Here is a 25,212-nt window from a genome sequence, read left to right as displayed (position 1 = left end):
AATTATTATTATTATTTGTATTTGGAGTAAGGATGATATCATAACGAATTGCAGGGGATCTCACTGTGTCTCCATTCTAATTTGTCATGGTTAAATGAAATGTTGCCTCTTTGATTTCTGAAAACTGTCATTCACTTTTCAGAATAAAAGTCCTGAAGAATACTTCTTTTACGAGGTATTTTATTGTGTGGGTTTACACCCTTTCAAAGAGAGCAAATTAAGCAAAAGACACATGGACACAATTTGCTTTCACTCGATATAAAGAATCAGAGAGAATAGCACGTGTGCTCCCAGAAGTCCATCTGCATATTAACTGCGTCCTGCTGTGAGAAAATATTTTACGAGAATGAGAATTCCTTTGAAGCAAACCACATTCCTGCCTGTCGCCCTGGCAACTTTGAAGTCCGATTCATCCGATTTGATCTCATTGCATGTTTTTTGCATTTTAAACCACAAGTCTTTAGAGAGGCAAAGAAACACCACAGCTGTCACATACATGTTACTTTGTATTTCTGTGCATTTGATCCTCTACCGTAGTGGTGCTGAAGTGGTTTTATTATATTTTGGATTAGGGCTGCAATTAACAATTATTTTCAATTCATCTGCTGATTATTTTCTTGATTAATCGTTAAAAACGCAACGCTTCCCATTGTCAAAATAGTTTGATTAATTGACAAATGGTTAAGACAACATGAAACGAAGAAGTAGTTGTACTTTTTTAAGAAAAAGGACCTGTGTCCATTAAATCGGATCCTCTGTGTGAGAAATAGATAATGTCCAGTGTTTTAACATATATAATATTTAGCATTTCAATTCAACATGCACAATGCAAGTGTTAACTGATGTAAGAAGCCCTAAAGAAGGGACTATCGTGATGTATTAACAGTTCACAAATCGGACAAAGAAAAGCATCCGCAGACAAATTAGAAACTCCATACTTTATATAAACTGTACCCTGTATAAATATACTGCCGCCTGATTTTCTTTTAGATCTTGAAAGCACCTTGTCTCCTCTTGAGTCTGTTCACAAGTTTGAATCTCTGCTCCGGAAAATTTGGGACGCCGATAACTGATGATGTGAGCAAGCTGTCATCATTGGTGAGATTACTGAATTGCTACAAGCCTCATACTTATAAAATTCATGAAACATATTCATATGTTTGTCCCATAATCTGTGTGTGCGAATGCTATGACATTGTCCCAATGAGACATTGAGATCTTGTTTCACTCAAAAATATTTTTCTGTCTTGATCTCTGTCATAGAAGCAGAATATCCCCTCTGATTATGAGATTCCCATTAGTTACATTCCCAAAGAAGTGGTAGGTATGATTATACAGCAGAAATGATGTGTAACGGATGATATAACTTTGAAAAAAGGATGCTAATTTCTTTGGTACCTACATCTTCAGGCTGGCACGTGCTGGGTGGTGTTGAATATCTATCCTTTGGAGCAAAGTCTTCGTAAGCTGGCCAGCATGTTTGGTGCCATCTCTTCCAACAGAGAAAACATAATTGTCTTCATTGCCATGCTGAAGAGTTTACGCTTCACTTTTGACCATGAGGAACTGGTAAGCAATCCTGATGGCTTGTGCAAATAGGCAGTGCGGCTCAGTGCGTAACATTCTGGTCCTTCTGTGCATGTAAATTGCACATGTTAGTTATTTCAGGACGGCTTGTTGTCTGATTCCCCAGGAAACAGCGATGCAAGTCTTCCAGTGTCACTATCGGGAAGGGAGCTTAATATCGGGTCTTTACTTTGACTACATCAAAGACGTCCTACATGCCGCCTCTCAAGAAACATCTGGCTTCTCGTGCAAGCCGCCGCCGTGCGTTAATCCACAACAAACACCAGGTACAATCATTCATTTGCGTTTACATTTTTTAATTTTTAATGAGTAAAGCAGCTTAGTGGCCTATTTGTGGGCAGATATTGATTTGGGGTTGAGGACACAGAGCTGGGGATAGGAACCAGATATGTAACCTTGAACACATGGTCAATTTGGATAATTTAAGGAATTATATCATTATTAAAAGCGAGTCTCATGAAGCTAGTACTTGGGAACGCCTGCTTAGTAAATTCTTATGCCACTTGACTTCTCAAAATGGAAAAAAAACGTGTTTGTGAGTGATTTAACCGTGAGATTCCTCTACTTGTTCAATAAATAAACATCACGAGGATTGGCGTACCCACTATCAGATTTCTACAGTGTGACTGTAGTCTGAATTTTCCAATAATATTTCTGTCTTCCACCAGGGGGTCGGGAGGAGGCTCGGCAGTCCAGCTGGTTCAAGAGAGCTCCCTTACTTCTGGTTCTCATCCCCTTCACAGCTTGTGTTGTTATCATCGTGTACCTGGTAAGTAAGTGAACCAACTCAAACTGAAATACCTACTTTTGATAGAGATACAGAGAGTATTTTTTTCTTGTAACGTATACAGCTTTCAACTAGCACCATCGTCAGGTCAAAACCTTAAATGGTCCCATACTTTGCTTCATGCTGTTTAGTGCTAATAAGCAAGTGCCATCATTCTTCTACACTGGACTAAGATGGAGCTGCTAGCGGGTCTGCAGACAGTTTTACTGCAACTGTAAAAGCTGCTTTTGTGTTCCTTCATTGAGTATATTGTAACAGTCATCGCACTATTCAGGCGGATAATTGCATGTGTGTACAAAAGGGCAATATTGTCATAAAGCATGAATAGATTATATACCACAAAGAGCAATTATTACAATTCATAAGACTCGCCATTTTCAGCATGGCCTCCCGGCTCTTTAAGAATGAAAGATTCTGCTGGGAGCCATTTCACAATAAGTTATTCAGCGAAGGATGATATGTTTGTTATATATTATAGTTTGTGTGTAGCTCAAATGATAGTAGTTCTCTTGGGTTTTCTAATATTATGAGAAACTAAGAGCCCCTCCATCTAAAAATGTCCGTCCTTGGTAGTAAATGTTCCATCAACTCTGCTCTCTGGGGCCTTTTGGTTTTTGTGGGTCAGCCCAATAATGCCTAAATGATATTGTGCCTTCAATTTTGTGAGCACTTCCAGGAAGGCAGTTCTTCTATAATGAACAAGTGCTCATCAAATATTCAGCAGTACTTTGAGGCTGTTTTTACCTAATGTAAGGATTTCCGCTTTGGAGATGTATTATCCGTCATTCGTTCATCATAGAAAACAAGATTTAAGAATACTGTTCAGATTGTGAGTGTGATTTTCTGTCATTCTTTTTTTCATTTTCAGGTCAAGTCTGGGAGGCTTTTAGCCGTGTGCAACACTGAAAATAGCCGAATGGCCCCTTCTGACATGATCTCAACTGTGTCTGTCTCCATCCCACTTCAGACACTCACCCACGCTGCTGACACTCAGCCAGTGGGGGAGGCGGTCCCTGAACATGAGAGCGGATGAAGCATGATTAATAGAAGAGGGAAATCTGGACCGCAGTATACCAACCCACTTTCCAGGTTATTGTGTTAGCGGCAGGAGCCTGCTGGATAACCCAGTGTGGTCTGACTCTTCCTCTGCTTTCACTCATCTGAGTGCATGGACCCGGGCTACGAGAGAAAAGTCACCTGCTGTGAAGGCAGTTTGCCCAGGCACTTTTAGCACTTAACCATCCAAAGCGTTTTTTTTTGAGGAAGAACTCACTGCACAATGGCTGGTTATGTCCCAAAATGGCTGGTAAAGTACATTAATTGTCTCGTCTTGGCCAGTGTTTAGCAGCATTTGGCTCGCCTTCTCTGAGCAGACCAAGTTTTTTTTTGTTTTTTTATTGCTGCCACTGAACCATTGCCAACTCTTCAGTTTTTGAGCTGTGATCAAATGTAACGCTGGAGCCTCACATCCAAATGAATCCACACTGTTTGGAAGATTTCCTTCTGAGATGGGACTCCTGTCATCAATTTGTTGGCTGTGTCCCGATGGTTACAGAGACCTTTGTCCTTTCAGTGATCTAGAGTCAAGAGTCAACACACTGTTTCCAACCTGCTCTTTGTTGTTCTGGCTTCTACTGCAACGCATTAGGGGTATATGCAAACAAGTACATTCCTATCAATACAGCTTTTAATTATTCTGATCTGTCACAAATTGCCATCCTTCTAGCCACAAACAACACGCCGAGCATTTCAACAAGCGTCCCACTTTGTGTTTCAAAGATCTGACCAGATGGCAGATAGCCACCAACAGAGGCACTTTGAATCCCGTCATTGTATCTCAAAGCTGTTGCCCAGTGATCTATAGCTGCTGCTCGGCCACAGTGAGTGTGTTTTTAATGCCTTATTCACTGAGTCAGTCATATTCAGTCATGAACACGAGAACATGACTCCCTGAGGGAGAGCGCTCTTGTACTGTATGTGTCAGAGAGAGGGTGCGAGGGATGGGCAAACAGGACGAGGGAAAGTGAGGAAGATAGGGATGGATGGATGGATGAGCTCAGCGAGAAGCATAAGGAGGGCTTGTTCTTGTCACAAAAGAAGTGGCCGTAGGCTGGAGGAAATGCCAGTTACAAACACGACTGATGTCGGCAGATCCCTATGAATCAACAGGGTAAAAGTCTTTCCAGACCGCAGGCAATGTAGCCTCTTCTTCAGAGGATGGTTAGTATTTCAATAACAGTTTTCTGTATTCGATTGAATTCCGTCCAAAACACATCAATGAAAAATGGGACGGTATACCATCCATCCATCCATCCATTTTCAATACCGCTTATCCTCATTAGGGTCGCGGGGGCGCTGGAGCCTATCCCAGCTGACATAGGGCGAAGGCAGGGGACATATACCTATATTAAATTGTTTTTATGTTTTAGACCAGTTCTACAACTAGGTTGTCTTGTCTTTTTGGTGACTAATTTAAACATCTGTATTTTGTGAAACGTGCATTTGTATTGTATTTGAGATATTTAAGTTATTTTGTACACCACTTACAATATATTATTAACTTTTTCTCCAATTAGAATGTTGCAAACACATAATAGACCAATTCACGTCACCAATGGCAGGGGGGTGGACAAAATACTGTGAACATTCTGTGAAAGTAACTGAATCAGCGTTGCAAAGCTTGCTACAGTTGTAGCAGATTACAATGTGGATTTGGTCAATGTCCTTTTATATGAAATGTTTGCATTATTTAGTCTACCCTATGCAAATGTTCCATGAGCAAAATAATGTAAGTATTATATGTAATATGTTTTATGACTATTTGTAAACAATATACGGTATATATCTGTACATCATATTATTGTTGTCAGCAAAACAGTGAAACGTCAAGTCTGAATGTGTCGTTGACATAATTTAAATTAAAATAATAGAATAACAACACACAATACTTAAAATATAAGAAATTGAAGTTCAGTTAACATGACAAAAAAAGGGCTTGATAAAAGGCCTCCATTCTTTGTTTTTGAAGTGACATATTTAGGCATACACACATCTCAGAAAAAATATCAAACATTCATGTATTCAAAGTCAGGTCATATACTCAGTTAACCTTTGATGTCATTTCAAAGATGATGATCAAGGACCAATATTTTTTTTTTTCATTGTCATGTTTATTGATTGCACAAATGACAATAGAATCAATAAAATGTTTTGGTGATAGTATGAACGCATGTGTGTTTGTTATGAAACACAAGGAGCAATGCTTTTTAGCTGGATCTTGCATTACTGTAACTCCTTTTCATTGGACATTTGACGACAGTTAAGGGTCTTACTTTGAGTAAAGCCTCATTTAGAGCATGTAAAAGGAATACAATAAACACCTCAACAACGCAGAAATATTAGTATAGGTCAATTACGATATGAACTAAGTTAAGTCATAACCACAATAATTTAGACGGCCAATTTCCTGTGATTTCAAGACTGTGCTTTTATTTTATATACGAATATCCGCCGGAAACACTCAGGCTTTTGTTTTGGAAAGCCGCTATCAAGTGGTCGCCATTATTCTTCCTGGCTTGACAGTCGGGAGAAAGACGGTTATTTACTTTAAAACGTTATATTGCGGTGTAAACTGCAACATTGTCCGCCTGTTTGTGCAGTCTCTTCGTTAACTCATGAATTAGCTGCACCACCCTGGGCACAAAATGGAGAAACGATCTGACTCCGCGGGTAAGTTGCTAAGCTACCGTTAGCACGTCAACGGTAGCTGCTGCCGCGAACCGCGGCCACGAAATGAGCAGAAACGACAGACATCTGTTGCCGTAAAGCGACTTCTCGCTTTAATTAACAAGTCAACGCGCGCGTTTCAAAGTTTGCTCGGTTATTTTTTTGCCGATGTTTGGTAGTTAGATAGCCAAACGCTTTGGTGGGGGGCAGTCCAGGCGGCTTGGTTTTAAAATGACACCGTCCTCCCAACCGGATGTCCCGACCGAGCGCTCCGTCGCGTTACATGTTGACCGTGATGAACCACGAACGGCAGACAGCCCACACCTTCTAGCTAGCTGCTGGAAGTTTGACTCTAACTCTGCTAACGTTACAGTTTTGGCGCTCATTCTCCCCACAACTTCGCGTGCACACGCAGGCGTGCACACTTTTCAACCCATCCGCACAGTTTATCTGCAGTAATCAAAGCTTGTTTTAGGACTGCAGCGCCCCCTACAGCAGCTCGAGGCTCCTGGTTTTGTAGTAAACGCCCATTATGCAAACCCAATGGTCTTTATCAGTGATAGAGGGGGAGATTTACATTCCTACCGAAGGTCAACTAAGTTAGTGGCATGAAACACAAGGCATATAAACGCCAAAGTTCCTAATAAAGTTCAATGTAGAAATAAATAGAATGGAGTACTTGTATTCAAAACATGTGTATACGTGCTGATGCGCCCTTTTGCACATGTGATTTAGTAATAGGCAGAGATATTACAAAAATGTAATTTAATATCTGTTAGTTTTCATTAATGGGGGCTAGAAAAAGAGCTCTGAAACTCACACAGTCCTTTCCCAACCACACAGGTGTTGGAGGTTCCCTTCCTCTGTCCTCCCTCCGCTTGATGGCGTCCCCTCTGCAGCTGACGTACTCGTACATATGGCAGGTCATACGGCACAGAAACGTGAAGCAGTACGGTAAAGTGGAGGAGTTTGTGACCATGGTGACACAGACGGTTCCTGATCTTATAAGCTTCAAGCAGACGGCCCAGCTCGTCCTGGGGTTGAGAGCAAGGGTGAGATTATTTATCATCTAACATACGTGTGTGTGTGTGTGTGTGTGTGTGTGTGTGTGTGTGTGTGTGTGCATCAAACAGCAGACTATCATTTGTGTTTACAGAATATATGCCACATACCTCCATCACATTGAGCCTGGGATGCAGTGTGCTCTCCAGGCTTCTAAAAGGGGCATTCACCCCTTAAGGCTACTGAACAACAAAGTGGATGTTCACACTGCACGATGTTAATGAGCTCCATTCAATTCATCTTACAAACCCACACACTGTGTCTGAAGTTATAGCTTCCATTCTTTTATCTTTGAATTAAGTTGTCAACATCATTCGCTTTGCAGAATTTGTGCTTTCAAAATTGTCATCTTCGATGAAGTACAATTTCTTGAAAAATCTCAGCATATCCACAATATTTGATCCCCTATAAGGAAAGCAGATAACAGTACTACTTTATGTTCATTGTTGTCTTTGTTTGATTTATCATCTGGTTTGTCTTTGGAATATAACCTGTATTTTCTACTGTAGATCATTTTGGATTTGCTTCACAAAGACGGACCACCAGATTCCAGAGCTATTCAAACTCTCATAAATAAGTTGAAGGTCTCATCATCTTTAGCGGTAAGAAGGGGAACCTTTTTTCCTCAAACATACAGTTGTACAAGTTTTTTGTACACAGTATGCATATTCAACTCACTAGACTCTGGAATCCTAATGTGTGAATTAGATATTAACTTAACCTTCTTTAACACTTCACAGAAGGACGCAGAAGTGGAGAAATCTCAAACAAACTTCATGGTGCTGGTCCAGAATCTGCTTAAAAACCCAGCTGAAAAGAAGCGCTTCTTCCAGGTATCTGCATCTTTTATCATTATTTAATTTTTATTCCAAATGGTGTGCACTTATTTTAATGTTCCACATCTGTCCTAATGTGGTTGTTTGTTGTCATTACACAGAGCCATTTCTTGTTTGAAATACACATTTGCAGCTCATGTGAAAATATAGCACATTAAATCCCGATATCTCATTTCAACGAAATGTTTATCCCAGTTTTAGCCACAATGACGTTAAACCCGAACACTTTCTCCTCCTCCAGGAAGTGTTCCCTGTTCAGTACGGCACAAAGTTTGATACAGCGCTACAAGCTCTGACTGCAGGTCTGGTGTGCAAACTGGAGCAAGTTCTTCCTGTTCCCAATCTCTCCCAGGTATGCTGCGCATGCACATTGCATTTTGACATAAGTAATTTTGAGTAACAGCCAAAGACATTTAAGAAGAAAAAAAACTTCCTGGGGTTGTATTTTGTATGGCACACCATGAAGACATATACAAACATGATCCTACCTAAGAGGTACACATAAATCTATACTGTTAAGTCACTCTATTTGTTTCCATTTCCTGCCTCTCTACCTCAGCTTGGGGCCATGATCTCAGCAAAGCCGTCTGTCCTGGAGGCATGTGGAGGCTTCATCCCCGACACTGGGGACCTGAAGACTCTCCTCTTGCACCAGCAGGCCAAGGGACTCCTTGGTGTTAAAGGTATACTTTTATGTTGTTCGTATGAACATGTGATGAAACACAAGAAGTATAAGTATATAATATTAATTAAATATATTGCAAATTAATTTGACTAAGCAATATCCATTTGTGCAGCAACCATCTCGTCCTCGGTGGGAAACTGTGTGCTCTCTTCACTCGCCTTCCGGGCCAAACCAGTAGAACCACCACTACCACCACCAGAATCACCAATGCGATTAGAGGTCACAGAAGCCAGCCCGGCCCCCCACAGTGACACTGAAGAACTGGGGGGGGTGTCCGACGACTCTGAGCGCCCAGCAGACCCAGCTACTGGACCACAGGCAAGAGGGCGACATGTTCATAAATCAGCTGATGATAGTGCTGAAAAGGAAAAAAGTGGCACTACAGTTGCTCCGGGGGAGAATTTGGTGCAAGAGAAAAGTGGCACACCGGAACAGCCTGCCACAACTCCACAAAGCAGAGGGGAAGCTGCAGCGCCCGAAGCAGCAGATAAACCAGAATCACAGCGGCCTCCCTTGAAACCGATCCCTTTCCGGGTAGTTCAAATGCCGATCAAACTCGCTTCCACCTTACAGAATGCAGGAACCAAAGACGGCCAAAAGCCTCAGACCCAGCGAGTCACATTGCATCAGTGGGTGTCACAGATTGCCACCAACTCGCTCTCGCTCCCAGCCCTGCCGCCGCTTCCTCCGGCCAGGTTCAGCACCGGGGATGACATGAAGCCAAGCATTAGAAGAAAAAAGCAGATCAGGCCTCCAGCCGACCGATTCACCTGCACTGTGTGCGATAAGAGCTTCCCTTATCAGTCCAAGTTAATGGACCACGAGCGCATTCACACCGGAGAGAAGCCTTTCGCCTGCCCAGCATGCAACAAGAGCTTCAGAACGCAGGCGTTCCTCAACAACCACCTGAAGACCCACAGCACTGCACGCCCGTACGCGTGCGGCCAGTGCGGCAAGTGTTTTAACAAGTTGCAGAGCCTGACGAAGCACATGCTGGCCCACAGCGGCCAAAAGCCCTTCTACTGCAACATCTGCAACAAGGGCTTCACGCAGTCCACCTACTTCAAAAGGCACATGGAGTGCCACACGAGCCAGATGACGTTCCCCTGCAAGCACTGCAACAAAAGCTTCCCAACGGCTTTCAAACTGTCAAATCACGAGCGTTGGCACACCCGAGATCGCCCCCACATGTGTGAGCGCTGCGGGAAGAGGTTCCTCGTCCCCAGCCTGTTGAAGCGACATATGGGCTACCACATCGGCGACCGTCAGTATCTCTGCTCCCAGTGCGGGAAGACCTTCGTCTATTTGTCGGACCTGAAGAGGCACCAGCAAGACCACGTGCCCAAGGCGAAGATCCCATGCCCCGTTTGCCAAAAGAAGTTCTCCAGCAAGTACTGCCTGAGGGTTCACTTGAGGATCCACACCAGAGAGAGACCCTACCGGTGCTCCATATGCGAGAAGACCTTCACTCAGGTCGGGAATCTCAAGGTCCACATCAGGTTACACACCAACGAGCGCCCGTTCAGCTGTGACGTGTGCGGGAAGACCTACAAGTTGGCGTCCCATCTGAACGTCCACAAAAGGACTCACACATGCAAGAAGCCCTGGACGTGTGAGACGTGCGGGAAGGGATTCTCCGTCCCCGGCCTTCTGAAGAAGCACGAGCAGTTGCACTTGCGGGACGCAAACCCCGAGTTCGCCGGCAAGCGGAGACACAGGGGTAAGCACAAGAAGCACTCTCTCAAGAGGAAGTATGATGAGGAAGACGAGGGCAGCGATGATTATTAATCAAAGAAACACAATGTGTGCTAAATAAGGATGCTTTATAATCAAGATGAACTACTTCAGATAGCTATTGCATAAATGACCCTTTGGACCATGTCACTTTCATAGTTTTCATGTTATTCCAAGGAGTGTTAGCTTGTGGTGGAGATCAGGTCACCACGATGGTCTGGGTAGTGAAAAGACATTTAGAATGACGTTGGAATAATTTTCTGATCACCAGTTTTAAAGACAACCCATTTAAGTTATAGTTTGAGTTGTGATGGGTGGCCGGCTCAAGTCATTGTTCGGCCAGCTGGAGCGTCTCAAGTAACCAGTGCTGTTCTTTATATAATAAGGTGATGTGACAAAATAAGTTTCGGAAATTAAGTTACCCTAAACTGTCACATTTTGAGAGATATAAGTTCATTTCCTAATTAGTTTTGGAGTTGTTGCTTATTGGTGATCACTGTAATTACAAGAAAAACTATGATAGTTTCAAAGAAATGTTATTTTCCAAACTGCCTGAAAGTAGCCAACATTTAAAATATGTGCATCATGTTAACAATACAATATTTCAATGCATGTGACTTTAGATAATTTGTATAATGTAACAACATGTTGTAGTCTCTAGGAAACATTTTATCTTTGTTACTATGTCGCTGTGGAAACTTTAGAGATTCTAAACTACCTTTATTACTCACTTTTTTTAATGTAACCCTGAACTGTAAACCTTACACTCTGCTTAGTTTTGAGTGAAAATAGGCTGATTTGTGTTTATTAGGATTTTACTGTTTTTCAGCCGTAGGTGCCCACGTGTTATTGCTGTAACGGTGTTGAATTAACACAAGAGAATATGATTTTTTACTTAGCTTGGACACAGTAAATGTTATGCAAATGTCGATGAGGTTGTGCTGTGGATCTTATCTTCCCCATTACTTCTACTATTGTGAGCTGTCATGTATACAAGCCATTGAGCAATATACCCCTTTTTGATGTTTTGCAGAAAAAATAAATAACAGCTTATAACAAAGGACTGTTGTCTTTCTGGTTTATCTTGAGAAATAAGTTATTTTATGCTCCGCGAGCCGAAACGTTATCGAGTGTGCTCTTTTGCACATGCGCCGTTAGCTCAGCTCAACCAGGCTGCATCCTCGGAGACGGTCTTTTGATTGGCTCCAATAACGTGACGTCATTCAAGCGACAAGAGGAGAAAAAAAGGACTCAATCTGTAATGCAATTAATTTAAAATTACAGTTGAAAGGCATTGCCCAAGTAATTCTCTTATTTACTGAGATGACGTGATGAATTATGATATATTGCTTTCACCGATAAAATGAAGAGGTCCAAACATTGTGGACACTGCGGTTCAAGAGGAGCTTTGCCTCGACGTGATAGCGATAACGTGTCCGCCTTCCCCAGCGCAAAGCGCCAAGAAGTGCAGGGAGAAAATAAAAAAAAATGGACGCATGCGCACAAGAGAATCACAAACTGTCAACACAAAGGTGGCAGCAACAGCCCCGTACGGGTGTATGGTTTGCCATCACGGACAAACATCCCCCAAAGCTCCAGAGCCCCTCAGTGCTCAGTCAGCCACATTCCGTCGTGGGTGGTGAGTCGAAATTAAAACTAGAAAGCAGCGTAATGTGGCTTTTTTTTCACTTCAAAGAACATTCAAAGAACCTACAGCAGGTGTTGCTCGAGAATACATCAGCTGCTCCCCTGAAGAGGTTGATGCCTTGGGCAGTCAGTCAATACAGTGCAGGAAAAGCTCCCCTCTTTTATTATTATTATGTTCAGAAGAGCGTTTTAACGGCCTCAGCTCCCGGCTCATGTTATTGGGCCTTTAGAAACAGCAACAGTCGGTGTCAGTATCAGATTGTGAAAATATATCAATATGTATTTTGTCTTTTACTTCCACAAAACCATATAAGTTATTAACGGTCATGGTCTGGTCGATTTTGACCCTCGAGTTATCCCACAATTATATTATCTCTGTTGTTAAATTAATGAAGAGCCATGCACCGCAACCCCCGTCTGCATTAAATGTAATCCTCAATTCATATTATTCATTTTTATTTACACATTTATAAATAAATATATATTTAAATTGTACTTTTTGTACTTTCACAAATGAAACCCAGTGACGTGTGCCTTTGCCTGGCGAGCGGTCCAGTGTTGTAACGTGCAGGATGTGATGTTAGTGTCGGATCTGACTCATGAGTCCCAGAGCATCAAACATCTTAAGTGTATTTGTTTTACATTCACAGCTAAATAATGAATGGGTTGATATTATAGACAGACTAGTGAGATAATTATAATGTAACCATTTTCAACCTTGAGGTTACAAATGTGATTATTAGACAAACAGTGCCTCCTAGGATAGGAGCTTAAAACACAAGTGAGACAACCAATACTGTGTTACTGAGCCCTCACAGTATAATAATATCAATATTTTTGGAAAACTTATTTTAAAAAGAGACACACACAATTCAAAATAATAGTAATTATAACACGTGTCACCTTCAGCACCTTAACAAGGCTTTGACTGCGGCTGAGCCGCTCTGATGTCTCATGGTACTGTTGTTCTTCTAAGAAACAGAAAGGTATAAGGTTCCTGAACTTTGCAAGATGAAAGGCCGACTCTTCAAAGTCCATATTAGTATTCCTCTTTTAACCCTTTTAGTGCGTTGAGGACCTCATCAAAGAGACTTTCACCTCTTCGCCCGAGGCAATGAACAACTGGTCGTTTGGCAGTCGGGAAGGAAGGACAAACATTGAGAGACACATTAGAAACATTTCTTGAAACATTTACAGACTTTAGAAGGGATACAGACACAACTTGGTATTTCTCAGCTCTGAAGTGTAATTTCAATATGTGCTTGGTGTGTAAGTGATTAAACCCATGGGAATACAACAACACTAGTTGGCTATGATCTGCATTTTAGTGACAGTAAAGAAAAAAGTACTGAATATGGAATAAGGAAGATAACTTTCATCTGTGGGCTATTTCCATTAAAAAAACATCAGTATATGTCACAAATCTAATATCACACATCCAATTACTAAAAACAATGGAGGAATGTCAATATGAATACTTTAAACTCAGCAGCTCAGTAAATAATTCAAAATATTTTAACTCAGAAAAATGGGCAGAAAAAACAGAAGATACTAGGATGAACAACTGCTTTGCCGGCACACAAACAAAGGTACGCACATTGAGTTGTATGCTGCTGTGTGGTGGTTTTTGCTATAACTGTATAATTTAGCTATAATACTTCAATATTTGAAGTGCAGAAAAATATTCAGACACACAGTTGAAAATAGTAGCTGGTGTTTTGATACAGGAAGTGTAAAATAACTGTTTGTCAATCTGGCTTTTATAGTGACACAGTTGGGCCAAGCAGTCTGGCTTTTTAAAAATATTATATATTTATATCTTATCTATAGGCTAGTTAGCCTTGCTAATATTTCGGCATGGCTCATGGTTTGTTTTACCTACTTTATAGAAAATAAGATAATGGCATAAACATACAGTAACTCCATTAATGCATTAAGGACCAGATTAGTCATTATTTACTAAGAACTAAAGCTACTATTCAAAGAAAGATACAATCTTAAGGTTTGTGTTAGCTAGCCACAGACATTTTGACAGAAGTTGTTGCTCTCCAGTTGCATCATGGGAATTGTAGGATCCAGTATTTTAGGTGTTTTCGTCAAACTATGAGAAATCCCAGTTTCTGTGCACAAATTGACCAATCTTTTTTTATATGTCTGTTGTGAATCCCCTCATGTTAATTCAAATGTAAAGCTAAATTAATATCCTATTAAAAATGTCTGCTCTTGTGTTGAACATATGGAATGTCAGGGCATATAGGTGCAATGCTGTGCCTTTCCTCAAAGGAAAATAAAACACAAAGAAATGAACTGCACAACCAAATAATATTGTATTTATTCGGTTTATATTCATGTATCGGTACCTTTAGCCAGTGAAAGGACTCTCAAGTTGGAGCACCCTCATGCAGTATGAAAGTGTTCAAGTTGAGAGCATAAGTGAGGTTGTTCTTTCAGTCTCCTTCTCCTCCACATCCCTTTGACCCGGTGCCGTGTAAGTCATGTGTGTGTCTGTTTCAGCGTCACTTATTCTTGTTAGCAGGCCCTTCTCAGACAACCATTGAGCAACGCATGATACTCCTAAAATAGTCGCCATGGTGATGAGCATGATTGCAGTGCGAAAAGGGAACAAGCGGTATCGATCACCGTCCACCATCTTGTCCCACGGCAGCGGCAGGATGTCAGGAAGGCCCATCATGGGTTCTCCCACCAGAGTTCTGAGCAGTATTGCCAACACAAAGCCAGCACAGGCACCGTAGTGGTTCGACCTCCGGGATAAGTAGAAGAGGCATATCACCTGGGGAGCCAACATTGAATAACAGATATCTCCACTTAAGATCCAGAACATATGAATAGAGTGTGCGGTCATGGCCAGACCTGCTCCCATTATTCCACACACGAGGACTGACCCTTTCACCACAGCAAGAATCATTTTTTCTGATGCCTGAAATAGAGGAAATCAAACGTGCGGTGCTCAGCACAGAATAAACACACATACATTTGTCTTGCAACAAAAACAATGCCACAATATGAGTATTGGTAAAGTAAGATGTTACCCTTTTGTAGATGACGTTCTTGAAGATATTTCGGCCCAGTAGGGAGGCGGCACACAGAAGGCCAGAGTCAACCGATGACATCACAGAAGCAGCAAGTGCTCCCATACCAAACATTGAGATGTAAAAAGGGCAAAGATGCTGAAGGGCAATTGGCAAGATCATCCCGGCTTTGCCCTGTTCGTACGGGCTAGGAGAACCGTAGCTGGTCTCGTTCCAATCTGACAAGACAATAAACACATCTAACTGCAACAGACCTATGAGACAGTTATATAAGTGGGACTTTGTCAGAGATGCTTGATGGTGTAGAACACATTACTGCCTATTATAGACATGGTTCTTTTTGTCAGTTATGTTTCACATTACTGCACAATTCCAACATAGCAGACTCATTAGTCATCACAGCTACAATAACACTAAAGACATTATTATTTCAAGATATCAAAAACAATAAGAAGATAGTTAAATCTAGATACTGGTAGATGCAGCCACTGCCCCAATGACAAGTGACGGGATGGCAAGGATTGGGCAGAGTACTGCTGCAGCGTAGCAGGTGATTTTGGCTTGTGCATCAGTGGCTGTGGACAGGGTTCTCTGGTAGAAAGTCGTGAAACCGATCCCTCCAATGGCCTTAAGGAATACAAACAAAGTTAGTGTTGAGGAAACATCACATGACATGTTTGTTCTACAATAAGTGTTTAACAAATGTATACAAAATGGTTAACACTTAAGGCTATGTGGCTGATGTCATCACAGTGTACTGTTTCTTGTCGATCTTGCATATTTACTAAAGACACACTTTTAGTGTAGTGGCCTTTTTAAGATATACACTTTGGGTCTGTAACAAGTGTCCATTACCATCAGCAATATTTCATCTACCCAGCGACCTGCTTCTTCCGGCTCTAGCCTGCTAATCCATGGCTCCTGGTGCAGTTTGGTCACTGCAGCAACAGTGATGTTGGCAGAGGAGGGGTTTGCCAGTATGAAAGGCACGCAGAGCCACTGACATAGGGAGGAAATTATACTAGGGTTACAAATACAGTATATTAGTCCTGCACTAGCCATACAGCATTGAACTCAAAGCACATGCTGTATTCTACTAAAACATGCTCACAACAACAATGCTAACGGTCTGATGTTTAGCTGCTATAACATCACGCCTCAAATGCTTTGAGTTTCCTTAGAAATATAGTGTTTGTACCAAACCAACAAAAATAAAGGCAAGCTGGATGACGTCAGTGTATGCCACAGAGTACAGTCCTCCCATTAGTGTGTAAAGGATTGCCACAGCAGCAGAGATGCACACAGACAGCGAGGAGGAGATATCCATGACCACACTTATCGTCCCTCCTGTAGCCACAAACAGAGGGAGGTACCTCAGACGCTTGTTTGAATTAAACACCATACTGACTCAAAACGTGACTGTCATCTGCAACATACGTTATGGTAAAATGTCTCTCTAATTGTACCGAAGCACATTTTTCACTCTATCATTGAGGTGTAAAAACATATATAGTCCAGATTTAACTTGCTGACTCTGCAAGGACATCGTTCATTAAGTTGTTGTTTCGGACTCACCCAGTGCACCAAGAATGCATGCTATCCACAAGATATCACTTATGAGACTGGGAATGAAAAGAACAGCAGCTACGGTGTTGCCATATTTCTCCTGAAATGGGTCCATGAGGGTGACATAATTCTTTGACCGAATAGGTTTGACAAAGAAGAGACCACCTGAAGTCACAGAAATATGGAAACTTTTGAGTTTTTGGTCTGACATATTAATCACTAGTAAAATGTCCTCCTCCTTAATTGTTATGTGATAATGTCCATCTGTATTCCTGAGTATGTGTAGTTGGGGAAATAATACAAATGATAGTATTTTTGGCAGCCTACTGGTAAAAATAGTATCTATTATTAAAACAATATCTGTAAGAGATGGGTTTTAACTGTGTATCAGCTGTTGTAATTGACCACACTCACCTATAATTAAGTTGATAAAGTAGGCAAGGGGTCCAGTTGCCCATGCCAATCCCTTTGTTGGATTATAGACCATTTCAGCAACACCCAAAATATAGCCTCCTCCCACCAAAGTGGCTGCAAAACACCACGACAGATACAAGCAATATTAATGAAACTAGGTCCACCAATTGTAAATTGATGGAATTAAATAGATAAAAAATAAACAGTTAAAACATTTACTTTGAGTCCCCTGATTTCAAAATAAATGTCCCTGAAATGTTTACTATTACAAAATCATAACGCCCCATTCAGTGACGATGATAATCTAGATGTTATTTTTATTATCATCATTATTTTTACCTGTCATAGTACAGATGCTGACCCAGATGTTTAGGTTCCTCCCCCCAACCATTGCAACTTCACTGAGGTTCCCAGTGCACTTCTTCTCCTCACGCTTGGACTTCCTGGATGCCCAGAGACCCATGGCCAGTATCATTATGTAAAACACTCCCATGGACAACAGTCCCAGCCAATTTATCGCCATTCTCTGAGTCTGTGGGCAAAGGACACCAACAACATTGTTTATGTCCCTTTCCGGATGATGTACATTGAGCGCGGATAGTTCACAGCTTTTTGTTCTTAACCCTGCTTTCCAACAAGCATAGAAATAATATCAACATTTTTATTTTAAGTCAGATGATGTTGTAAGAGTCTTCTGATGCAGATAATGAAGGATTCATTTAAAAAAAATGTTTTTGTAAGTTTTTAGGGAAACGTTGTAATATTGCAACGTTGGGCCTAGTTGGTAGCAGAATTTCAGCATTTGCTCTCAAACTGTCAGAACAAATACACAAAACAACTAATGGTTCATTTGGAGTGTGTATTGCTTACATAGCACTACAGTACATTTAATTAATAATAATCACCCAACAGTCATATTTTTATGAATCATAATTTATTTTAAAAAGATAAAAACTGGAATAAAAAAAAAATGGTAAAAAAAATGTTCAAGTATAACTAATTAAAATGCAAATTAATCCTATTCAGGCAATACATTGCACTGATGGCACACAATACTGTCTGGCTAGCCTAATGTGCTCTCTACTTACATTTACAAAAGGAAAATACAATCCCCCCAGAACTCTGACATCCCCATATTACAGAACATTTACACCTCTCCCTGACCAATGCACCATACATGCAACCCCATAATCAAAAACATTTACACCTCTCCCTGAACAATGCACCATACATGCAACCCCACAATCAAAAACATTTACACCTCTCCCTGAACGACCATCCTCCAAAGCATTCTACAAACATTATCTGGCTTGTGTAACAAGGAGATATTTGGGCAAACCAACAAAGTCCAGATAAAAAAAACAGTTGACTATATCTCACTGCGAACATAGAAATAACATAGGGTTAGGGTTACCCTAACCCATTTAGAATGAGTCAAATCTCGTCTAAATTTAAAATTATAACAAATAACCCATTTGTAAAGTATGAATCATCAAATACATTATATTTCTGTAAGTATTTATCCTGTATCTGAACATCCAAGAAGTGGAATGTCTTCATGTAGTGTGCAAGGTGCACATGCTATTTTAGCTACCATTTTCACCCAACGTTGTAAAATTACAACAATGACATAACAAGCTGAAAATCTAATGTGATGCATTAATTCCACAATAACTTAGTATTTACATGAACTACATATTCTAACAATCACCCAAAACAATATTTCATGGAATTTACTTACTTCAATGTTGATATATCCAGTTAAGTAAAACAAGGAGATGTGCTTCCAGGAAAGTTTGCAGGTAGAGTGAGTTCATGGCCTTATGGCCAGACCTATATACACATTTACGATCCAATAGCATTGCAAGGCAAGACAATAGGACCCATTGACTATGTAAATGTGGTCTTTCCCCAAAAAACGTTTTTGCAAATGTGTTTTTTGGAGAGATAAAAGTGACGTTGTAATATTACAACCAGGGGTCTTACAGGGTTAAACAATACAGTCCCAAGACAAATTCAACAGCTGTAACTCCATATAAGACTATCAACGGACAGGAAAGAAAATAAGCTTTCCAACAATTGTGTATGGCATAACTAAAAACATTATGATGGAAGAAAGATAACAGAAGAGGCAAACATGTACTCACGCGCCGTAGACTTCTAAAGAAAATGGAAGGAATAGAAAACATGTCATTATATGTGATTATTCATCGAGTTCCTTTAAAGGGAAGCATTGTCCCCTATTTCTTTTGTATTTCTGCTGTTGGCTTTATTAACAGTCTGAACTCCTTCCATTAAACATAAAATATCACCCCTAAAATACTCAATTAAAAGTTAATGCAAATAAATAATAAAAAATACTTGACATTATTACTCTCTCACGGTAAAATTAAAATATTATTTTCTCTCAAAATAATTATAAAAATGACAATTTGTATCTACCTGTATTGCCTTTAAAAAATGTTGAGACAGGTAGGCGTTTTGAGTGGAGATCCTGGAAGCACACTGATACAACAGGGAGGAGGAGGAGGATTGGTTAGGTTCTCTGGAAACTGAAAGCTGAAAGTTTTTGTCTCCCTCTTGTTTGTCACTTCCCACCTCCGGGTGGAAGTTGTTTACCTTCTTTGTTTACCACTTAGAAAGACACTTGACATACACGATAAAGTCTCATTCCTTCAGGTGCTTTTTCTTAAAGTCTCTGGTTGATCCATTCAAATAGTTCCTCCAGGAAAAAGGAACAGTGTTCTTAATTTACAGTATAATGTCGTTATTTAGTAAATTGCTACAGTTATAGAAATGGAACAACCTGGTCTATATGTTACTTATATGTATCAATCATTTACTTAATGCATGTAAGAATCAGGTTCTGTTCAAATGGAATAACAGTTTGGTGATCTGCCCACAGCTGAGAACACCCACAGGTTAGGTGAGTGTTGCATGTAGAACCTTTAACAGGTCAGAGGTGTTGAAGTGAACTCACTTTGAAGTGCACATCACTCACATGCACACAGTCACATTTTTAAACAAAATGGCATGACTTTTAAAAACTTACCGGTGAAATTAAAGTTCCATTCCTGTCTCTTAAATACTCTGCACCGAGGTGGAAGTGTGTAACAGGATTTTTATATCCTTAGTTGTAAGAGCCTCCATTGTGTGACTGGGGTTTACGAAGCAAATGGCAGACAACCCTGTAGCTGTGTGCACAGGTCATACATTAACACAGGGAATAAATGATTTCATAGACAAGTTCTGGTATTATGATATTCAGTATTTCAGCTTAAAGAGACTCAACAAGGTAGAATTTGCCATCATACTGGATTTCTTGAAAGATCATCAGGAGCCAATAGTGGACGGTGACTTGATCATCCAGGAGGAAAATTCCTACTGCCTCTACCTTCGATATTGAGCGACGAGAGGGCAGATCCCAGGCAGCTCCTGATCGTCTTCACTGCAATTCTGACGTACCTGGTTTTTGGGTCCATTAACGGAAATAATTTAAACTTGGTGAATCGCTGAAATCATGAAAATCGATCAAGAACAACTATAAGGAAAGCAGCAATCCAGGTCACACACTTTTTTTTGTATTAACAGGCTGTACAGACTGTGTTGACATGTATACATTTTCTTTCTCTCTTCTTTCGTCCTGTGTTTGGGGTTTTCAACCAAGCCGTAGCTCAAAGGGCCTCCAGTGATTGAGCCACAAGAACGCAGTTGTCCATATTGCATAAGAACCTCTCCCCAGACAGTTTGGTTGTTATCTGGTCTCACCTGATGTTAAAGAGAAAACATAATTAAATTTGACTCCTAGCCAAAATCCGAGGCCTCCTAAGGCTGTTTGTGTTGTCTCCAGGGCAGGACACCTGACAGAATGCTCTCAAACTGTTTTAAAGAAAGAAAGAAATATACACTTTTATTGATCCCTGTGGGGAAATTCTTCTCTGCATTAGACCCATCCTTCGTTAGGGGATCAAACCGGGTACCTTGTGGTAACGGGATGACCACTCTCCCCATGAGCTACAGCCAACCTCCAATGAATCAATAGTGGATTTTTTTGAAACGTCACTCAACTATACTGTCGTATGCTGACACAGTGTTGGAGGCATCCTGGGCTTCCTCAGCAGGCAGTTGGTTAATGTGTAAACTTAAAAAGTAAATAATGTCAATGTTTTTGCAGCTTGTTGTACTGTCACCAAGAGGCCCTTTTTACACATGCTCCAAACACGATGGCTCCTCCTCCAACTCATCTCTATAGGACTGTGAAACTTGAGCATTCTCACATTCACACTCTTTCTTCAACCAAGCTGAAACCAAGTTTGTTGACCATCTTGTTGCAGATGAAACATGTGGGAACAAGGCTGGAGCAAAACACACACACACAGGATGAAAATACTGTCATCTCTATCAGTGGAGAATTATTAGCCATTGGCTGAACAAAGTTCTCAGTTGCCTGAACTCATTGTGCAGTCTGTTGTCAATACCTTAAACTATTTCACATGGTAAAACACAATTTGCAGATCTCACTTAGATCTCACTTTTCAGCAAAACTCTAAACACATTCTCAGTCTCAAAACACATTCTGCACTCTAATGCACATGTCATCCATACTGGTAAACACAAGTGGCAACAATCAAATACAAATAGAGAACACATGTCATTGATTAAACACAATCACTCAAAATTTATTTCAAATGATGTGACACGACCAATATAAGTGCTCTGGCCTGACCAGCTCAAAGACAAGAAGAAGCACATTGATGACATGTGGATTTTTGTCCCTTTTACTGTAGTATTGTATACTGTAGTAGGCCTACAGTGCATTGTAGGCTGTATAATGTACAATAAACAAATTGTATGGCCTTGAACTTCGTGCTTTCAATTTGTTACAGTAACAGTACTGACTGCTCAATAGATTTTGACTGGTTGCAGGTTCATATCAACAAAGAACAAGAAATACAGTATCACAGAGACAAAGGACACGTTTGTGAGATGCATGGTACAGTACTGTAACAATAGGGGTACAAGGAGGAGGAACAACAAAAGAAATTGCAAAGAGCAAAACACAATAGTCATTTCTGATCAATTTTGAGCTACTGTAATAGAACATGTTTTCGTTCTTATGAAATGTACTTCTCCCTGAGAACTATATGTTTTGAACAATGTGTTTTCTATTTATTGGTGTTTACTGACTGCTTGATAGTGTATATTATTTTTGATCACTTTGTTTATGATTTGAGAGCAGTGGTTTTCATTTTGAGCACAGGTAAATCTGTTTTGAGGCGAAAGTTTCATTTTGCAAGAGGATTCAGAGGTTTTGTAAATAGTGCTCGAAGATGAGGTTTTGTGTTTACAGTTTTGAGAAAATGGGTGACCGTTTCAAGAAATGTGTCTCAGCAATCGAGAAAAACTGTAAAGGCAGAGGTCAGAAGAGGCTGGCCAGGTTTAACATGTTGATTATCTTCTAGAAGAGGCGTACCTAATAAAGTGGTATGAGAGAGGGAGAAAGACAGAGGCCTTTGGTTCCTCCAGATCTTGACTCAACGTTAAAGTAGAAGAATGAAAGAGGAGATAGTTCGGTAGAACAAGAACCATGTATGAGTTTAAATATGTAAAACCAGATGCACTGTTATCCCGCCGGTCACCAAGCTGAGACCAAGTTTGTTGACAATCTTGTTGCAGATGAACCATGTGGGGACACGGCTGGAGCCAATACACACACACACAGGATGAAAATATCAGTGTATAATTATTATTTCAGATCTATGGCACACAGATTGATACTTTCCCAGTTTCACATGAAAAAGCTTTCAGGTTTACTTCTAAAGCCTTTGAGAAACTGATGTATCACTCTGGCATACATCCTGAGATGCTTACCACTATTTGAAAGGCAAATCAAATGCATAAAAATACAGCTGTCCTTAATCAGACAATGTGTCTGTACACATGTAGCAAGGATGTTGATAATAATATAATATAATATTTAGAAACGTTTCACCACTTTGCACATGTCGTTCTCAGAGGATTTTGCCAGCAGTCATTTATGTCAGCTTTCAGTTCACAATTCTCAGAAATATTTCAAGCCAGCTGGGCTGTCTGCCGCAAAAACAAAACCACTTGTAGAAGTGACTGGCTGCAGTGAGCAAGTATCAGAAATCACATCAGATACGAACCACCGAATTACCTCCTTTTACTCTCTTTGCTTCATCATATGTCAACAGCCATACTGTCAACATTGTTGCCATCATCCTCACTGCAAAGTGTTTACCCCTCACTGCCGCTGACCCCAGCCTCTTACAGTGTCACTTCCACGCTGACGCATGAGGCAGACAACAGAAAATCGCTCGCCACTCGTCTGACCCTCCGAACCCCACAACAAGGAAACCCCCCTCCGGACTGGATCTTATAGAGCCAGCTACACTGACTCAGAAAGCCAGCCCACGGTGAGCTCACTGGGTAAGTCTGCTGCTGTTGACTTCTATATGACTATATGGGATTGTTGTGGGTGCTTAGTCATTCAAGTCATATGCTATAATGACTTGACCCTGTTTGAAAAAGAGGCCCATAGCTGAATGGAGCTGAATGAATAGAGGAACATATGGGCTAATGTCGTGTTGGAAATATGAGAAGCATGAATGACATGGAAAACAAATGACTATGTTACAGTTGCTTGTTATGTTGAACTTCACATGATAAATCACATGAATAAAAACACACAAAATGAAAATACATGTTAACCTACAATAGCTAGTTGGAGACGGGTTAAATAAGCTGCAAACACGACACCTTTAAATTGCCATACCATATCTACACATCCAGCAGTTAGAAAGCAATGTTCATTTATTGGGTTTCTAATTTCTGGCCACATGATACTAATTTTCCTTTTAGCTTTGTTTTGGTCTCACCAAGTCCTGAAAGTAATATATGGTTCTCTTGCAGCTAAATGCTCTACGGTGTTAACCTTCTAGCCACTAACTATTGCTGAGTTCACTTCATGTTGTTTAGAGCATAATTTTATTTTACTTTTATATTATTCAAAACAAGGCTATACGTGGTTTTAGTAGTCAGGGTAATGTATGGACACTAGAGGGTGGACTAGATGTTTTCCTGTTCTTCCCATTTCTACTGTTATTTGCATTCATGAAACTCATATTTTACCATTGGACTGAATTGTTGCATTTTCTCTTTAACAGGTCATGTTATCTATAACAAAGGGCCCATTAAAGACCACCACAATGCCAAACCAGCACTCTATAACCTCCATCTCATTTGCTTCTAACGGAGGATTATAAAGGCGGCTTGTGACTGAACCCCGCAGACTGTGGGTCAGTGGTTAGCAGGTCAGAGGATCAGCCTCTGCTAGCCCTAGTGAGCAAGACACTTAACCCCGAATTGTTGTAGCTGTGTCTACGGTGTATGAATGTCAGTCGCTTTGGATAAAAGCGTAAATGAAATGAAATGAAATGTAAATACAATACAGTCACTGCCCCATCAAACAAAATACTGCCAACTCGGCTGTTTCCAGAAGTGTCGCCAACCTCATATTTAATGACTGAGCAATTATCAAGAGTACACTGAAAGGGCGTAGGTTTGGTCTCAGCATTGCTAGGGACACTGCCAGCCATTTATAAAAAAACAAACATAGTATGTAACTTGGAACTAATACAAAACAGTATTCTGCACCAAATAAATAACAAGAAGAAGAAGAAGAAATGAATAAGAAAAGTTCTGCTCAAATGCCAATATACAGTAACAGTATATTATATATGCAATATATATATATATATATATAAACAACTTTTACCAGTTGTGTAGTGAAAAAAGACAAAAGAAAGTAGAACATTTTAAATAAATCTATCATAATTTTTAATTAGACAGTGCCTTGCCTCCTACTGTGTTTTAGCCATTGCACGTCGTAGTTGGGTTGTAAACTGGCGTTTTCTCCAATGCATTTGTTGTTACAGCATGATGGTGTGCTTTACTCGCTTGATGCGGATTAACTCTTCCAATTACATTTTTCCAATTACTAAAACCATTTAAGCAGAAGGCTTGGTCATTCTTTTTTCCAGAGTGGTCTTTTTGATGGTGTATGCTTTGACACACAAAGTACCTTTTTCAATGTAG

At 40.4% G+C, this 25,212-nt stretch overlaps 2 protein-coding genes across 2 annotated transcripts; one reads left to right on the top strand and one right to left on the bottom strand.

The window, feature by feature from the left end:
* The first annotated feature begins 5,899 nt into the window (after positions 1-5,899).
* Positions 5,900-11,478, top strand: si:dkey-14d8.1 (zinc finger protein 184). The gene is made up of 7 exons (XM_034525773.1): positions 5,900-6,103; positions 6,944-7,152; positions 7,672-7,764; positions 7,903-7,995; positions 8,240-8,350; positions 8,558-8,681; positions 8,796-11,478. The coding sequence occupies exons 1-7, from the start codon at positions 6,079-6,081 to the stop codon at positions 10,469-10,471; spliced, it is 2,331 nt and encodes a 776-aa protein (XP_034381664.1). The 5' UTR covers positions 5,900-6,078; the 3' UTR covers positions 10,472-11,478.
* A 2,947-nt stretch (positions 11,479-14,425) lies between these two features.
* LOC117725910 (high-affinity choline transporter 1-like) lies at positions 14,426-20,254 on the bottom strand. Its single transcript, XM_034525775.1, has 11 exons — positions 20,147-20,254; positions 19,537-19,599; positions 19,242-19,254; positions 17,434-17,626; positions 17,095-17,208; positions 16,690-16,845; positions 16,313-16,461; positions 15,970-16,113; positions 15,588-15,741; positions 15,115-15,332; positions 14,426-15,002 (listed from the first exon to the last, which is right to left on the bottom strand). Exons 4-11 carry the CDS (start codon positions 17,615-17,617, stop codon positions 14,481-14,483), a joined length of 1,641 nt encoding a protein of 546 aa, XP_034381666.1. The 5' UTR covers positions 17,618-17,626; positions 19,242-19,254; positions 19,537-19,599; positions 20,147-20,254; the 3' UTR covers positions 14,426-14,480.
* Positions 20,255-25,212: the final 4,958 nt, after the last annotated feature.

Source organism: Cyclopterus lumpus, chromosome 23, assembly GCF_009769545.1.
Source record: "Cyclopterus lumpus isolate fCycLum1 chromosome 23, fCycLum1.pri, whole genome shotgun sequence".
NCBI lineage: Eukaryota > Metazoa > Chordata > Actinopteri > Perciformes > Cyclopteridae > Cyclopterus > Cyclopterus lumpus.
Note: the sequence above shows the minus strand (reverse complement) of the source record. Positions and strands in the feature narration are given on the sequence as shown.

Bases quoted from the DNA above. Each gene is read 5' to 3' on its own strand.
- LOC117725910 (XM_034525775.1), bottom strand. From the start codon at position 17,617: ATGGCGATAAATTGGCTGGGACTGTTGTCCATGGGAGTGTTTTACATA. The intron at 16,846-17,094 runs GTGAGTGTGGTC...CTGTGACTTCAG, and splicing joins CTTTATCAACTTAATTATAG to GTGGTCTCTTCTTTGTCAAA. The intron at 15,003-15,114 runs GTAACATCTTAC...CCTCTATTTCAG, and splicing joins AGAACGTCATCTACAAAAGG to GCATCAGAAAAAATGATTCT.
- si:dkey-14d8.1 (XM_034525773.1), top strand. From the start codon at position 6,079: ATGGAGAAACGATCTGACTCCGCGG. The intron at 7,153-7,671 runs GTGAGATTATTT...TTTCTACTGTAG, and splicing joins TCCTGGGGTTGAGAGCAAGG to ATCATTTTGGATTTGCTTCA. The intron at 7,996-8,239 runs GTATCTGCATCT...CTCCTCCTCCAG, and splicing joins AAAAGAAGCGCTTCTTCCAG to GAAGTGTTCCCTGTTCAGTA.